At 44.3% G+C, this 17,213-nt stretch overlaps 1 protein-coding gene across 2 annotated transcripts in view; it reads left to right on the top strand.

Annotated features, from left to right (window-relative positions):
- The first annotated feature begins 1,769 nt into the window (after positions 1-1,769).
- RGTB1 (RAB geranylgeranyl transferase beta subunit 1) overlaps positions 1,770-17,213 on the top strand; it is a 28,264-nt gene continuing 12,820 nt past the window's right edge. Inside the window, exons 1-3 of one of the 2 annotated variants that reach the window (XM_086496634.1) lie at positions 1,770-1,919; positions 2,004-2,063; positions 2,133-2,280. In XM_086496634.1, the coding sequence (XP_086352760.1) occupies positions 2,010-2,063; positions 2,133-2,280 (202 nt within the window). In that variant the 5' untranslated portion in view covers positions 1,770-1,919; positions 2,004-2,009. Of the gene's footprint in view, positions 1,933-2,003; positions 2,064-2,132; positions 2,281-17,213 lie in introns of both variants that reach the window. The other variant, XM_086496635.1, reaches the window with a different exon arrangement.

The following is a 17,213-nucleotide window of genomic DNA, read 5'->3' as shown; positions in this document are numbered from 1 at the left end:
AACCTTAGAAGTTTTGTAACGTTTGGATGTCGTTTGATGCTGTAACGGATGTGATTTGTTGCCGATGAGCGATTAGCTTTTGGTGATTTCAGTCATTTGAATGTAACTTGAGTTAGATGCGAGTTGTTTTTTGTTTTCCAAGAGATTGACAACCTCTTGTAGCCTCTATGCACTAATCGAGTCAGCTTCGTTCCATGGATTAACAATTATATTTGTGGTTCTCACTATGTCTCCAATAAGATAGGAGTGAGGTTAGACACCCGTCCCACAAAATGGCTTTCTATTGTGCATGGTTGTGTTCTTTAGCCATCTATGAATTGCTAAAAGAACCCAAATTTTGCAATTTTGAGTCCATAGTGCTAACTTGGTTGCATGTTATCGAGTGCATGGCATGACCTACGTCCACAAGGCTTTGTTCGATGCTATCTCCTAAGTGCTTATAATGCTAGCATGTTCAAGCGACATCTAAGGGTCATCAAAGAAACCTTTAATTACCTTTGTCGAAAGCTTGCACCATTCATGTAAAAGAGATCCACCAAATCTCGCAAGGCTGTGCCCATTGAAGATAGAGTAGCCATCACTCTTAGTAGGTTTGCTACAAAAGATGGACTCTTGGGTCTTGGTGACATTTATGGATGTGCCAAGAGTACATCGTGTGGAATTGTGCTTGATTTTTGCAAGACAATTGTGAAATCTGGCCTTAGGGATACATCAAATGGCCTTCAAGCTCTCGGTTTGCAACATTGGCACGCGAGTTTGAGGCCGCAAGGGGAATCTCGTTTGTTGTTGGTGCGATAGATGGTTCCCACATCCCCATCATTGCACAAAGGGACAACCATGTCGACTACTTCAATTGGAAAGGATTCCATTCTATTTTGCTTCAATTAACCGTAGCAGCTAATTGTTCAATATGGAATTTTGATGTTGGATGGGCCGGATCAATGCATGACTCCTTGAATTTCACTAGAAGTGAGCTAGGACAAAGATGTGCACGAGGGGAGCTGGACAACTATTGTCTGGTTGGTGACTACGCTTATTTGGCACGACCATACATGCTAGTGCCCTTCAAAGGGTGCAAGGAAGGGCTGTCACGTCTCAAATACTACTGGAATTTCATTCAATGAAGTACAAGGATGCCAATTGAGAGAGATTTTGGAATATTGAAGGCAAGGTTTCGCATTTTGTTAAAAATATGTGATGTGAATCTGCGCTATGTTTCAGATCTTGTATCAACTTGTCTTGTGCTTCACAACATTTGTATTTTCCATAGAGAATCTTTTGATATGGAGTAGGTGCGAGAGGCAAAAGCACAATTGGAGGGTCATGGTGGGCTTGCGATAGAGGATCAAAGAGCAAATACTACATCCATGATGGAGCTTTCGAGCAACAGGCGAAGTCAGAATAGAGGAGGCTATGGAGCATGCTCAAGGTGACGTGGAGGTGCCAGTGACCTTGGAGTTGGGTCGAGAGGCGAGATAGTATTGCAAATGCAATATACAAAGAGCAAGTTAGGATGAATGTCCAAGCTATTTTTGAAATGCGATTGTAGAAGAAATGAATTCATCATCATCTTCAACTTAGATCTTTGTAGCAAATGCATTCAATTTAATAAATTTTTTATGCTATGGTTTATTGATGCAATTGGTAGATTTGGCTTCCTTTCACTCTTTGTTCTGCCGTCGTCCAATGTTCATAGTAGACTGCGGAAGAAAATAATCACTTTTTTGTTCCACGCTCTATGTGAACAAATGGGTGGCGGAAGTGTGCATTGTGTAAACTCTTCCAGCACCTTTTGGAGTGTTTATTCCGCCTCCTCAATGTGAAGCCAGCCTTAGAGCCCCGTTCCACCGAGAACTTGCAGGGCAAGGGAGTAAAAAGTAGGTCACCTGCAGCACACTGCTGGTTACAATCCTGCAGAGGCAAGCTTGACAAGTATCCTACGCTGCAAATACTCGTATTTTCCTGGTTTTTGTGGCAGCGCATAACGGTGGGGGCGTGTGCAGTCGAGGATGGGGGAGCTCAGTATTGCGAAGCATGTGGATTACATTAAGTCTTTAGACAAGGTACGCTCTCCCTTCCCCTCTTCCTCTTTCTTGAGAAAGGTGCTACATGAGGAAATCTACAATGCGCAGAAAAAGGATCTCGAGACAGTCCTTACTGAGCACCTACGTATGAGTGGAGCTTACTGGGGGCTCACTTCCATGGACATGATGGGTCATCTGGAAGAAATGGACAAAGAAGCTATCGTTTCCTGGCTCTTAAGATGCCAACACGAATCTGGTACCCCTTATGTTTCATTTGCATGCTTCTAGATGCTCTTTTTGATTAGCTTGGTGAACCTGATCTGCATCATTGTTACAGAGCTAGCTTGATTGCTTAGCAGACTTTCCTTTGCCGTTTTTTCTCTCTCTTGAATTTATCAACATCACTCTATAGCAAACTTTGAGCTATCACATTTTCACTGGTAAATGACTGCCAAGAAGTGCCATGCAATGGTTGATATGAATGTAGCTATTCAATGCTTCGAATAGATCTATGTATGCTAAAAGCTGCCCCTTTTTTTCAATGAATCAATGTTAGCCAAGTGGTAACTCTCCTGTGTCTTGCGTTGATTGTCAGCGCTCAAACTCCATCATGCCTACTCCTACCATGCCTATTGCAGATGATCTCCGTGCTTGAAACACTCGCGGGGGATGAGGCTGCGCCTATGTAGAGTTGTAGAAGCAATATGAGAAGAGAGAATGATGGAGAGGATATAGATGCATCTTTACTATCATTTAGAGAGAGAGAGAGAGAGAGAGAGAGAGAGAGAGAGAGAGAGAGAGAGAGAGAGAGAGAGAGAGAGAGAGAGAGAGAGTACGCCCTTTTGGGTGCTTGCTTTTGGGACCAAATGCTTTTGAAGCCATTGCTTTTCATGTACTGCATTTGGATGAGGCCTAGTGCCTTTAAATAAATGGGGAGGGCTCTCTCTTTTTGGCATTCTACCGTGTAGAGAAGCAAAGCAGCGCCACTTCGAGTTGTACCTTGTTGAAGCAATATAAAGAAATATTGAAAGGGGTGCCACAGTTTGGGCCAGTGTTGTTTAGGGGCGGAACTCTGGCACTCCGTGTCTCACGTGGATTCTCTCTCTTTTCCTCTCTTTTACAGTTATTCAAGTTGTTTTTGAAGTGTTAAAAGTGTTACCGAGTTGTGTTAAAGTTCTACACCCACTATTGGGCAATGACGACGGGATGTCGTGGTATTTAGTCAATACTATGCATGATGGAGCTCATGGTTATATTGTCTTGTGGGTGACTACCATGGGTCTATACCTTGGACTTTCCTTCAAGGGTGAATGTGGGCTTATCTTGGATTCATCTAGGTATATTTTTTAGTCGTATAGCGGACATGCAGACTTCACATTGTGAAGTTTTCATCCGAGTTACGACCAGTTGATATTGTGCTAATTCTTTCTATCTTTTGTGGTGCGCATGCCTTATCAACTACCTCATTTTTGTGCTAATTTTTCCGATTTAATGCTTCTTTTAGTGCTAGGCTTCATTATGGCTGAGTCTGCCCTTGATCTCCGGAGTCATGACAGAAACTAAGTATGCTGAACTTTGTGTTGATTTATGCTCGTGTGTGTGCGTGTGGTATGTGTTGTGTTGGGGAGCATATGTTACTGCCTAGTTCTACACCCACTATTGGGCACTGACGACGTTAGTGGGGATATCGTGGTATTTAGTCAATACTATGCATGATGGAGCTGATGGTTATATTGTCTTGTGGGTGACTACCATGGGTCTATACCTTGCACTTCCCTTCAAGGGTGAATCTGGGCTTATCTTGGGTCCATTTTTTAGTCGTATAGCGAACATGCAGACTTTACATTGTGAAGTTTTCGTCCGAGTTACGTCCAATTGATATTGTGCTACCTCATTTTTGTGCTAATTTTTCCGATTTAATGCTTCTTTTAGTGCTAGGCTTCATTATGGCCAAGGTTGCCCTTGATCTCCGGAGTCATGACAGAAACTCAGTACGTTGAACTTTGTGTTAATGTATGCTCATGTGCGTGTGCGTGTGTTGTGTGTTGGGGAGCATATGTTACTACCTAGTTCTATACCCACTATTGGGCACTGACGACGTTAAGTCGGGATGTCGTGGTAATTTAGTCAATACTATGCATGATGGAGCTGATGATTATATTGTCTTGTGGGTGACTACCATGGGTCTATACCTTGCACTTTCCTTCAAGGGTGAATCTGGGCTTATCCTGGATTCATCTAGGTATATTTTACCGAGGTGTGTAGATTGCAGCTATCTCAGTGTTTTCCGTCCGATCCCTCACCAGAAGTATAGGGCTTAGGCAGTTTAACATCCAGTTTCTTCTTTTGTGCAGCATTAAAATTTTTATAAAGTAACTGAAGTTCGCGATTGTCTACCTCATCAGTTGGATTTGGTTTGTTTTGTTGGTCCACTGAAGCTTCGGAAGGTGTGGAAGAAGCAGCAATAGTCGTCCTAGAAGTCATAGGACGACTCCGAGAATTGTTTTGCGTTTGCATTTGATCCAAGCAAGTGTGGAGTGATGCAAGGCTTGTAGAAAGTGTCGTCATCTCTTCCTTGATAAGAGTAAGGGCATCGTCAGATTGACCACTTCTGTCCTGAGAATTCGGCACTGTTACGCCTCAAAGTGAACTTTTGAACAGGTGCAGGATCAGGTTCTGAGACAGGTGCTCCGAGAGCGGAAACTATATTTGGAAACGGGTTCCGGCTCTGGAGTTCTGGAATCAGGAATACTTATCACTTTGAGTGCAAGGGAGGTTTTTAGGGAGAACACCTTCGGGAATCTTGTCTATGGACAAGAGGATGGCCACCCTGAACGTGTCATCTTCTATGGGTGCGGTGTCGACTGCGTGCAGAGGATGACCAGCGCTAGAGGGTGAGAGAAGGGCAGCGTGGAAATACTGGAATCGATGGTTGGCTGGCTGTCTCTTTTTTCTTCTTTTTATAAAAATCTTTACGTAAGTTGAATGTGGTCAAGAGGGTCACTTAAAAGGAGTGTTCACATGGGTTTTAGGGGCAGTCTAGCCAAGTGTGGCCGGCCACTAGGCATAAAAGCTCTGGGCCATTTGATTAAATCGTGCGTTGCTTTTGCTTGGCGTAAAAAAAAAACTCCAGCGAAGAGATTTTCCAGTGCGAAAGTGTGCTGTGCACTGCTGCTTGGGAGAGAGAGCGCTTGGGAGGGAGAACGCCTTGCCAGCCACGAAGGGGTGCCACTGCAAAAAAAAGAGTCGGTTGCCTTTTTGTATGAAGGGGTGCAAGCGTGAAAAGGTTCTGGGCCAGACATACACCGATGCTAAGAGGCACAAAACAAGGGTGCTGTTTGTTCACATGAAGGGACGCGGGCCAGCTACGAAAGGACACATCCTAATGAAGAGGTTCACAAATTGGACTCCAGCACGAAAACCAAGCACACTTTGTGGGTATGCCGCACACACACATCCGTGTTCTGTTTGTTATTTGTCTAATGGGAACATAAAAATTCATGTTACCTCATGCTCGTTTGTGTGTGTACCACCTTTCTTCTGCTTCCATGCAAAGCCGGAAGGGGGGGGATAGCGGTGAGGGTGAGAGGCTCACAACCTTCGGGTCTCGGGATTTTTTTAATTCTCTTATACCACTGTGAAGATTAGTGGTGCTAATCCTATAATTAAGACTTAAAACTTCATACTTAAGATCAAACTGAGACTCAAGAGAGTGAATGTGTGTTTGATTGATTGAATGAATGCCTGAAAACTGAGTACAATAGGCTCCCTATATAGGAGACAAGGAGACACAAATGAAAAGACACATCTCATGGTGAAGAGACACGACCTTAGACGTAAAGACACATCCTTTCGGCGAAGAGTTGCTGTAACAAACTTGGACACTCCAAGTCAAGAATCAACCGCCACAGCACCAAATAACCACTTCAAAACAATTCACAGGTCACAATAGATTTGCACTGGCCCGGCGGAGTTCCGTGCCTAGAGATATTGGCCCCAAAGACTGGCGCCCCTTTCGGTATTTCTTTTTATATTAATCAATCATCAAAGTACAAGAGAGCGGTTAGGGTTTCACTCTCAGACTCTGCGTCCAGATGCCCTGAGAAGTGAGGCCCTCACCACTAATTTAAAGGTTACAAGGGATGCCCAAAAGCAGAGCCCCAAAAGCTTTTAAAATCAAAAGCATCAGTTCTCTCTCTCTCTTAGAGAGTCTTTTCTCTTTTTTTATAAAAAAAAGCAAAAGCAAAATTCGCGTCGCTCATCATTTTCCAATTTTAAAAATAAAAATAAAAATTAATAATCCGCCTCCGCGATTTCCGGAATTTAGGGTTTTGGCAAAAATTAGGGTTTGCAGGAATTTTAGGGTTTTTGGCAGAATTTTAGGGTTTCTGCTGTCCGCCACGTCATCACTTTGTGACATACCCCCCTCTTGAAAGCATTGTAATCGACCGCGATTACGCCTGCAAAACCGACAAAAGCCATAAACTGTCTTAGCAGACACTGACTGTTAGTACCTTCGTACTAGGAACACACATCTAGCACATGTACAAAATCGACAGTCACATCACACGACATCACAGGACATCACCAGACATCACAGGACATCACATGACATTCAACATTCATTCGGATCTTAGACCATGATTTATCGGCAATGTAGCTAGCAATCACATCTAGGTCCAATCGGGACCTCATCGATGTTCGATTGACTAACCCCTATTGCAACCATGTCTATTCGAGATCAAGTAGACCAAAATACTGCAGTCATTTCGTCTATTAGTTCCTGCACTCACAAGAAGTCAAGAACAAATCAGTATCATAATCAGGAATTCCATTTCATAAAGTCATCCAGCAGAATACTGTCAGCTCTCAGTATCCCTGAAGCTCAAAGAGACATCAGTGACTTTAGTATCAAAATCGAGGCATCTGTTGACAAAGGAGTGGAGTAACTCCCCTCTTGTGCATCCCACTGCACCAGATCTTCGGCCAAGCTGAATTCTGGGTTCCATTTGGAGTAGACTATGCTAAACCAAAAGCATCGAGGTAAAGTTTCACAATCTGAGGAGTATCTGCTAGGTCCTCCTCCTCCATCCACTTCGCATCAAGTGCAAGATAATTCTTGAACTTAACCAAGAACCGCCTTCGGACTTTACCCTTTTTCTTCGTATCCTTATGTGCCAAAATCTGTTCAGGAACAAGGATCTCCTCGTTTTCTTCCACTTCGGGTTGCTCATCAGGCTCCCCATCATCAGGCACATCACCCTTAACAGGTTTCAAGAGACTCACATGCAATGCATTATGAATCCTCCATGTATCTGGCAGTTCCAATCGGAAGGAGACATCATTTATCTTGTCAGTAATCTGGAAAGGTCCGTAGTATCACATACTAAGCTTTGGAAAAAGCCTCTCCTTTCCCTTTTTCTTTCTTAGGCGTGCCTTCTGAAAAGTAAGAGCACCCAATCATCCTCCTTCAGTTTCCAGTCGCGACGATGGCGATCCGCTGCCTTTTTCTGTCGTTCTTGAGACTCCTGCAAAGTCTCGCGAACCTTGGCAAAAGCCATATCCAAATCTCGCGAATATTCATCCGCTTCAAATTTCTAATCTTTCGTGCTCAGGAAGGATGGAACCTTCGCAGCAGTTTCAACAATCTCTCATGGCGTCTTCCCCGTCGAAGAGTATCGTGTTATTGTAGGCAAATTCCACCAAAGGTAAGTTCTTTTCCCATTGAGTCTTCTGATGCGAGATAGAAGACTTCAATAAATCTAAAATCACTGAATTGGCAATCTCAGATTGCCTGTCAGTCTGCAAGTGGAACGATGACGAGAACTGCAACCGCGTGCCAATGTTCTCCCAAATTGCTTTCCAAAACAAACTCATAAATCTGGGGTCTCTGTCGAAGACAATCGTCTCAGACGTGCCATGTAATCGGAAAATCATCGTGATCATTCTGTATTCTCGGGAGATAAAAAAAAATGAAATCCATTTCAATATTTTCCCAGGGGTGGGTGGGTATGGGTAAAGGCTGTAACAATCCCTGTGCCTTATGCCTGTCAAACTTGACCTTCTGGCATACCAAGCAAGTGCGCACAAACTCTTCCACATCCTTCTTCAGTCTCTGCCAAAAGAAATCTCTCTCTACCCCTTTCATGGTGGTAGCAATGCCGCGGTGACCCGTAAAAGGTGGACAGTGGCAATCAGTCATAACCTTTTCCCTCAACGGCTATGTAACTCACAACATAGTCTTTTTCATCAAGTAGCCTTCCCGAAGGGTGTATCCAACTACTGTCTCCCCATCCCGTATCCGTGTGAAAATATCTGCAAAACCTGTATCTGTGGCATACTGATCGACCATATCCTCGAAGCTCCTATGATGTATCGCGGAAATAGCCAGAACCAACGGTTTCCGAGACAAAGCATCTGCCACCACATTCTTCTGTCCCTGCACATGGACAATCTGGAAGTGGAACTGTGACAAGATGTTCACCCACCGCATCTGCTTTTCCGAAAGCTGCTTCTGTGACAAGAAGTAGCGCAAACTCTGATGGTCTGTAAAGACAGTAAAATCCGCTCCGAGTAGGTAATGCCGCCACTGAGTAAGAGCATGGATAACCGCCAAAAGCTCTTTCTCATAGATCTGTGCTGTCATCTCCGGCCTAGAGAACAAACGGCTCTCGTAAGCTATGACATGGCCTTCTTGCATCAAGACCGCACCCAAACTACGACCACAAGCATCACAATATACTTCAAATGACTTCTGCAAGTCCGGCAAAGTCAAAATAGGTCTCGTAGTCAATTTCTCTTTCAATGTCCGAAAGGCAGTCACCTCTGTGGGTCCCCACGAAAAAGGTACTCCTTTCTGTGTCAAGGTATGCAAAGGGGAAGCAACCTCTGCAAACTTTCGTATGAACCGCCTGTAGTACGAACACAGTCCCAAGAAGCTTCTGACTTCATGGACATTCCTCAAATCGGGCCAATCACGGATAGTCTCTATCTTGGCCGGGTCCATTCGCACTCCTGCTGCTGACACAATGTGTCCCAAAAAGTGTATCTCTAGTAGGAAAAAATTCACTTTTCTTTGCATTAATCACTAACGTGTGATCTCGTAATGCCTGAAAGACTTGAAGCAGATGATCTCTGTGTTCTGCCTCATTCTTGGAGAAAACAATGATGTCGTCAAAGAAAGTGCCAACAAATAGCCTGTACTCTGGAAAAATCCTGTTCATCATCCGGTTAAATGTCGCAGGAGCATTGGTTAAGCCAAAAGGCATCACCAAAAACTCAAATAACCCAAAAGTCGTCCGAAAAGCTGTCTTGTAGACATCTCCTGGTGCTATCCTGATCTGATGATATCCACTCTTCAAGTCAATCCTGCTAAAGCACGAGAATCACTGTAACCTGTCGAGTAATTCATCGATCCTAGGAATCGGAAATCTGTTCTTGATGGTGATTTCGTTGAGAGTGCTATAATCGATACACATTCTCCAAGATCCGTCTTTCTTCAAAACCAACAACATTGGAGAGCAATACGGTGAAGTACTAGGCTGGACAAGACCCTTTTCCAAGAGGTCTTTCACTGAGTTCATAATCTTTTCATTCTGTACTCGGCTCACACGATAAGGTGGCCTATTCGGTGGCGTGCTTCCAGATATCAGATCAATGGTATGATCTTCAAGCCCTCTCAAAAGCAATCGGCATGAGCGTGGAGAAAAAAAAAATCTTGCCGTTCTTTTCTTCAGGTCAAAACATATTCAACCTTTATCCATCGTTCAGTTCTCCCAAAAGAATGAGTAAGAAAATTGAAGTTCATCAAGTACAATCTCTAAGCCCTTCATTTATCAAAGTCGCTTTCTCGGCCCGGTAGTCAACCACGGCGTAGTTCTTGTGGTACCAAGGGATCCCGAGTAGAACGTCACTCACGTGCCCTGAACACCCCTGTCATTGTAAACGAAGTTTGCCAATGCTCGGTGTAATGGCAACATCCCATCCGGGTGCCAGTCGAACTACCTCCGCTTGTGGCGTTAGTCTGTCGGGCGTAGTTCCAAATCGAGCCGCCAATTCCAAGTGAAAAGAAGTTGGCCTTGGCTCCTTCAAAAGAGCTTCCTGATCCTTCGCTTTGCCCCGAAAGCGGCAAAGTTTGTACTTTCATTCATTAGATTCGGTGAGGTCCCACGCCATGTGGTACCAGTTCTGCTTTTCTATCTGCCTTTTCTGCCACATTCCTCAGCTGCTCTCGAACTCTCAGACCTGTCGTCGTCTTTATCATTCTGTTCTTTTTGTGCCTTATCAGGGCACTTCGCGGAAATATGTCCATGTTCCCCGGATCCAAAGCACTTCCCCTCTCTGATGAAGCGAGCTCTCTCCTCGGGAGTAAGCTTGGGTTGTGCATCCTTTTTTTTCTCTGGGTTGCTCTTTTTCATTCTACTTTCATTCCCAGAAGTCTGTTCGGCTCGTTGTGTCATGGCCTCATCTGTGGGGTAGGTCAGATTGCCAGAGTGAATGGCAAAGCCCCGCTTCGCATGACTCATCAACTCCTGAATAGAAGCTGACTTCTGTTCCAAGCAGTGATCTCGGATCTCTGTAGGTAGACCCAAGGTAAACTGCTCAATCTGTTCTCTGAATGAGATCTTCTTGAATGAAGAGGCGGGTAGAAAAGAGCTCCAGAATCTTTCACAATAAGAATTCACTGTATCGCTCTTGGTCATCCGGAGATGGTTCCAAGCAGCTCGTATATCTTGCTCAAACTCTTGAGTCAACCAAGAAGAAATAAAAAGCTTCTTAAATTTCAACCATTTAACTGGCGCACTCTTGTTAAAAGAAGCGTGGACCACCAAGTACGAGCATTCCCCTTAAGGTAAGAGGTAGCTCTCTGAATCTTGGAGTGCTCTGAATAGCGTCCTCCCGCGAAAGCGATGTCAAACTGCTGAATAAAAGACAAAGCCTTCGAAGCATCTGAGTATCCTGAAAAGTATCAAACTTGATCGAGTGGCCACCTTCCTTAAACTCTCGGACTTTCTTGCTTTTTATCTTCGAGAAAGTCATACTGGTTGGCTTTGTAAAAATTCTTCTTGTTCGCATAAAACTTTCCGTCATCGGAATCTGAGCTGTCCGTAGACGAGTCCTCAGTAGAACTGTCAGTCTCTGGGCGAGATGTAGCCTTCTTTGCCTTTTTCTTGCCCGTTCCGAAGCTTTGTGTCTTGCTTCGCTTTTTGCTTTTTTCTGTCTTCTTCGCTCTAATCCGAGGAGCTAGAAGAACTGTCAGAAGAAGAAGAAGAAGAACTAGGTACTCCTTCAAATCGAACACGCTTCTTCCGTTTCTTTGCTTTGTCGAATGTCGACTGACGACCCAAATATCCTGGGAAGTCAGTACCTTTGTTCTGCTTTTTGCCGTGCTTTTTGCCTTTCTTTTGCACGTCGAAAAGCTGAGCAATCCGTGTATCAACCACGTTCTCCAGTTCCTTCTCCGTATATTTCTTGGAGGCAGAAGGTTTCTTGAGAGCGGGTTTCGGGAGTGGTGTTGTGGTTCTCTGCCACTCCATCTGTACCTCTTCCAAAGAGGTCTGGTTCATATATTTTGCCATCTTCGGGTCCTTGGCAAAATTGAGCATCATCTTTGTTGCATCGCTGATCAACTGGCGACGCTCTATCTCTCGCCGCTCCGCCTAAGTAGGCCAAGGCGGGCCATACTCTTTGCCTGAATCTTCGTTGTGATCCCAGCCCGCATCTCCAGATGCAGAGGGAGTCGACTGATCATTGCCTGAAGCCATAGGTGCCGCGGAAAAAAAATTCGGGGATCGGATTTCCCGTAGAAGAGAAATCGGCCGTGCTCTGATACCACTGTAACAAACTTGGACACTCCAAGTCAAGAATCAACCGCGACAGCACCAAATAACCACTTCAAAACAATTCACAGGTCACAATAGATTTGCACTGGCCCGGCGGAGTTCCGTGCCTAGAGATATTGGCCCCAAAGACTGGCGCCCCTTTCGGTATTTCTTTTTATATTAATCAATCATCAAAGTACAAGAGAGCGGTTAGGGTTTCACTCTCAGACTCTGCGTCCAGATGCCCTGAGAAGTGAGGCCCTCACCACTAATTTAAAGGTTACAAGGGATGCCCAAAAGCAGAGCCCCAAAAGCTTTTAAAATCAAAATCATCAGTTCTCTCTCTCTCTTATAGAGTCTTTTCTCTTTTTTTATAAAAAAAAGCAAAAGCAAAATTCGCGTCGCTCATCATTTTCCAATTTTTTTAATTTTTTTAATTTTTAATAATCCGCCTCTGCGATTTTCGGAATTTAGGGTTTTGGCAAAAATTAGGGTTTGCAGGAATTTTAGGGTTTCTGCTGTCCGCCACGTCATCACTTTGTGAGAGTTGCAACCATTGGACGAAGAGTCGCAACCGTAGAGCGAAGGGGTGTGACCAGTCGTCGAAGGAGTGTGGCTTTTGGCGAAGCGGCACGTCTCTTGAGCGAACGGTCGTGACCGTCCAAACGTAGGGGTTCTCCTTGGCATGGCACTTTGCGTATCTGCAACTAGGAGTAAATGTAATACTACAACATAGTCACAACCGTGACATTTTGGGTTTGTGCTCTTACTGTCGATGGTTCATTTGAAAGTTTGCGGAGATTGTTTTTCCTCTGCATGCTTTGACACAGAAAGGGGTTCCTTTTACATAGGTACCATCTGAGATTGCAGCCTTCAAGACTCTCAAGGAGAAGGTGACAACTGCCCAGTGTTGGTTTTGCCAGTGTCACAATACGGGCACCACGTGCCAATAGAAAAGAACAGATTGAACAGACTTTGAGCACTTCAATTACAACTTAACTGAGAGAGAGAGAGAGAGAGAGAGAGAGAGAGAGAGAGAGAGAGAGAGAGAGAACACTCGACACAGTGGCAGAATTCCACCCCAAAGAGTATTGGCCCCAAACCTTGGCGCCCCTTTCGGTATTTCTTTATATTGCATCAACACATTACAAGCCGGTACTCCAGACTGTGCACCTTCTCCAGGAAGCATGCATGAGAATGAGCCCATGGCCTCATATTTAAAGGCCCTAGGCCAAAAGCAGTTTACATGAAAAGCCTTTAAACTCAAAAGCATCTGGTCCAAAAGCAATGCCCAAAAGTTGCCAGTGTAAATCACAGAAATCCGTACAATTGCCACATCAATAGCGCAAACCACGGAAATCTATATAGACTGCCATGTCAGCATGTCAGTGCAATTTTCGGAGCGTTCGTACGACTGCCATGTCATCAATTGCTGCACGTCTTTTTGTGTGTGTGTATGTGTGAGTCCTGCTTTATTTTAATTCCTTTGTCACTTGGGCCGCATCGGACGGGGTCCCATAAGTTGGTAGGAATTCTTCTTCTGCTGTTGCTTGTTCTTCTTAGGGTTTAGGCCCCTTGGCCGTGATCTGCAAGTTGGCTCCATTCTTTAGGGCTTGACACGTCAGCAATTTGTGACATCCAGACTTGCAAAATCTGCTTGAGGTGCATCATGAATGCATGTGGTCGCAGTTTGGGTGCGGTCTCAAGGCAGGAAGGCCATGTTGAAGCTTATGTGAGCCGAATATTTTCCAAAAGAGAACCGGTTGCACAGATTTATGAGAAGGAGCTTTTGGCAATTATCCATGCTCGCACTCAGGGTGACACTTTCTACTTGAAGCCGAATTTGCTGTGTTCACCGACCATTAGAGTGTGCGCTATTTCTCGTCTCCGAAACAGGTTTTGGACAAGCAGATGTGGTGGGCAAGCATTTTGTCACAATTTCACTTTCAGATTGTGTTAAGTAATACGCCGGTATTTAGTCAAGAACTATCCGGCATTGGTTGCGAAATGGATGGAGAAGGAGGACCTAGCAGATACTCAGATTTTGGAACTTTACCTTCAAACTTTTGGTAGCTTTGCCTATTCCAAGAGTTATCGATGATCAATGGGTTGAATCTGGCGCGGTGCCGATTGCACAAGACTTGCTTTTTGGATTTGTTGTTTGCGTCCAAAAGCTGACTAATCTGTGACTGTAATTCTTGTTCTGTAAACATTCTTGTGACTGTAATTCTTGTTCTGTAAACATTCTCAGAGGAGGTTTCTTGATTGCTGGTTTAATGGGTGGTTCTGTGGCTTTCTGCCACCGGATGTGCACTTCTGCGATGGATTGGTGAGACAAAATTTTTGCAAATTGCGAAACCTTCGCAATTTTAATCATCTGCTTTGTGCACTCGTCAACATGCTGTCGACGTTCCATCTCTTGTTCTGTTTGCGTCCAAAAGCTGACTAATCTGTGTTTGAACCACCTCTTGTAATTCTTGTTCTGTAAACATCCTCGGAGAAGGAGGTCTCTTGATTGCCGGTTTAATGGGTGGTTTTGTGGCTTTCTGCCACTAGGTGTGCACTTCTGCGATGGATTGGTGAGAGAAAATTTTTGCAAATTGTGGACCTTCGCAATTTTAATCATCTGCTTTGTGCACTCGTCAACATGCTGTCGACGTTCCATCTCTTCAAGTTCTAACTGAGTAGGCCAAGGTGGCTCGTACTCTTTCTCTGTTTGATCATTAAAATCTTCTTTGTGATCTCCTCCCGCATTTGCAGATGCAGAAGAAGTTGATTGATTCTTGTTGGTATCCGTAAGTGTCACGAGAAAAGGATCAGATTTCCCGGTAGAAGAGAAATCGGCCGTGCTTTGATACCACTGTAACAAACTTGGACACCCCAAGTCAAGATTCTATCGCGACACAACAGAGATTCACTTCAAAACAGTTCACAAAGACGACACGACCTGTCACAAGACGGGCACCACGTGCCAATAGAAAAGAACATACTGAACAGACTTTTAGCACTTCATTAACAATTGAACTGAGAGAGAGAGAGAGAGACGACATGCGACACGGAGTGGCGGAATTCCACCCCAGAGAGTATTGGCCCCAAACCTTGGCGCCCCTTTCGGTATTTCTTTATATTGCATCAACTCTGTACAAGTTGGTACTCCAAACTCTGCACCTTCTCTAGGAAGCATGCCAGAGAATGAGCCCTAACCGCATATTTAAAGGCCCTAGGCCCCAAAAGCAGTTTACAGTGGAAAGCCTTCAAACTCAAAAGCTCCTGGTCCAAAAGCAATGCCAAAAGCTGCCAGCGTAAAATCCGGAATTCCGTACAGTTGCCACGTCAGCAGTCAGCGTAAAACGCGAAAACCCGTACAACATGCCACGTCATCAGCCAGCTTTGCGATTTCTTGTGTGAGTGTGTAAGTCCTGCTTTATTTTAATTCTTTATGTCACTTGGGGCCCCATCGGACGGGGTCCCCATAAATTGGTAGGACTTGTTCTTTTGTTACTTGTTCTTCTTAGGGTTTAGGTCCCTCGGTTGGCATCTGTAAGTTGGCTCCATTTTTTAGGGCTTTGACACGTCAGCAGTTTGTTACACGGCCCGGTGTAGTTCGGTGCCCAGAGGTATTGGCCCCAAAAATTGGCGTCCCTTTCGGTATTTCTTTTTATATTAATCTGTGTTCAAAGTACAAGAGAGTCAGCATGCGCTCACTCTCAGACTTTGCGTCCAGATCCCTTTATTGGTACAAGGGATGCCCAAAAGTAGAGCCCCAAAATCTTTTAACTCAAAAGCTTTATGCTCAAAAGCAATCCTTAAAAATCTTCCATCCAAAAGCTGCTAAAACTGCGGGCTAACCACTGGCACTCTGCCAGTGGGGGTCGATAATTGCAAATGAGGCCTTGGCCTCCCTTTTATAATAATGATTGGCCAGATTGGCCGGGTTCACACCATGTCTTCCTGGACATTGGATGTCCATTGTAATGACGTCTAGGCTAGATTCCCTCTCGTGTGAGCGGGACATAAGAGGAAGAAACTCCGTTTTGAACCTTATTTTTTTTAACGGTCAATTTGAAGGGAAAAGGCAAGGGTTTTAGCGCTTGCTCCAGACTGAGGAGCTACACGAGGCCCTCACGGCACTTGCGACGGGTAATTGCCGAGGGGAGGATAGTTTGACTCTGAGTTTCTTCTTGGAGTATTGGGAGGTGGTTGGTTGAGACCTCTGTAGTGCCTACCAACACATTTTGCACATTGGGGAGATGCTTGACAACAGGTTTCTTGTAGACTGTAGGTTGAAGTTTTTGTCATTTAAATTCTGAATTGTAGAATATGAAATTATGATCATTGACTTATCTTTCTAGGCTTCTTGTTTTAAGTATTATATTGGTTTTTTTTTAATATATAAAAAAACCTCGTTTCTTAACCGTTTCGATCGAGGTTAAAACTTCCAAACCCCAGTTTTCCCATTTCCGTTTTTGTCGTTTCCGTTTCGGGTTGTCACTATGCTTATGGGACATGCTAAGCAAGGATTTGGAATGGATGCCGGCTCATTGACTTATCCTTCAAACAACCTCAACAAGGCAAGGGTCTTCCAGTACAGAGAAAGAATTAGGGGAACCGGATGACAACTTATCACTGTATTCTGGAGCAGAAAAGGAATCAGATGGTAGCACATCCGAGGGGTCCGACGAACTAAGGGAACCAGATGCAAGTTCATCAAAGGATTTTGGAGAAGAAAGGAGATCAGATGATAGTGTGTCTAAGGGTTCCAATGATTGAGACTGACGTGCCAGTGGACAGGGGAGTCAAGCAAGGCTACCCACAGGGCCAAGGGCACAAGGAAAGAAAGTAAAGGGAATCAGCTGGTAGATCAGAGAATTCCACAGATCCAAATTATGGTGACAAGGATAGGGAGGCGAGTAGGGCTACCAATGGCACAGGAACGGAACAAAAAGGTAAGCGAGGTTCACTGGATAATTTGGTACTTTTTGGCCCTCGATGCGAAGGGGATGGAGGAGGAGAACCTCACAAATTCTCTTCAAAGAGAGCTATACCTTGGAGCTTTTGGAATACTAGCATTGTCTATACTAAAAGTTATCGATGAATCAATTGGTTGAATATGGTGCGATATGGATTGCACAAGAGGGCAGCCACTTCACTCCTTTGTCACAGATTGTCTAGATTGAATAAAGTCAGGAATTTCTCTTTTAGATTATAGGGGTACTGAGGGGTTGATAGTATTTTGCGGAATGACTTTATGAACATATGTGTATTGAATTGGAAATTTTCTTAATTGGATTGAAAACATATGCTCTTTCATGTATGTATTGTTAGAGACATGTAGAGAAAGATGAAATGTCTGCAATAGTTTGTTTAA

Source organism: Adiantum capillus-veneris, chromosome 23, assembly GCF_014529385.1.
Source record: "Adiantum capillus-veneris isolate H3 chromosome 23, ASM1452938v2, whole genome shotgun sequence".
In the NCBI taxonomy this organism is placed as follows: domain Eukaryota; kingdom Viridiplantae; phylum Streptophyta; class Polypodiopsida; order Polypodiales; family Pteridaceae; genus Adiantum; species Adiantum capillus-veneris.
Note: the sequence above shows the minus strand (reverse complement) of the source record. Positions and strands in the feature narration are given on the sequence as shown.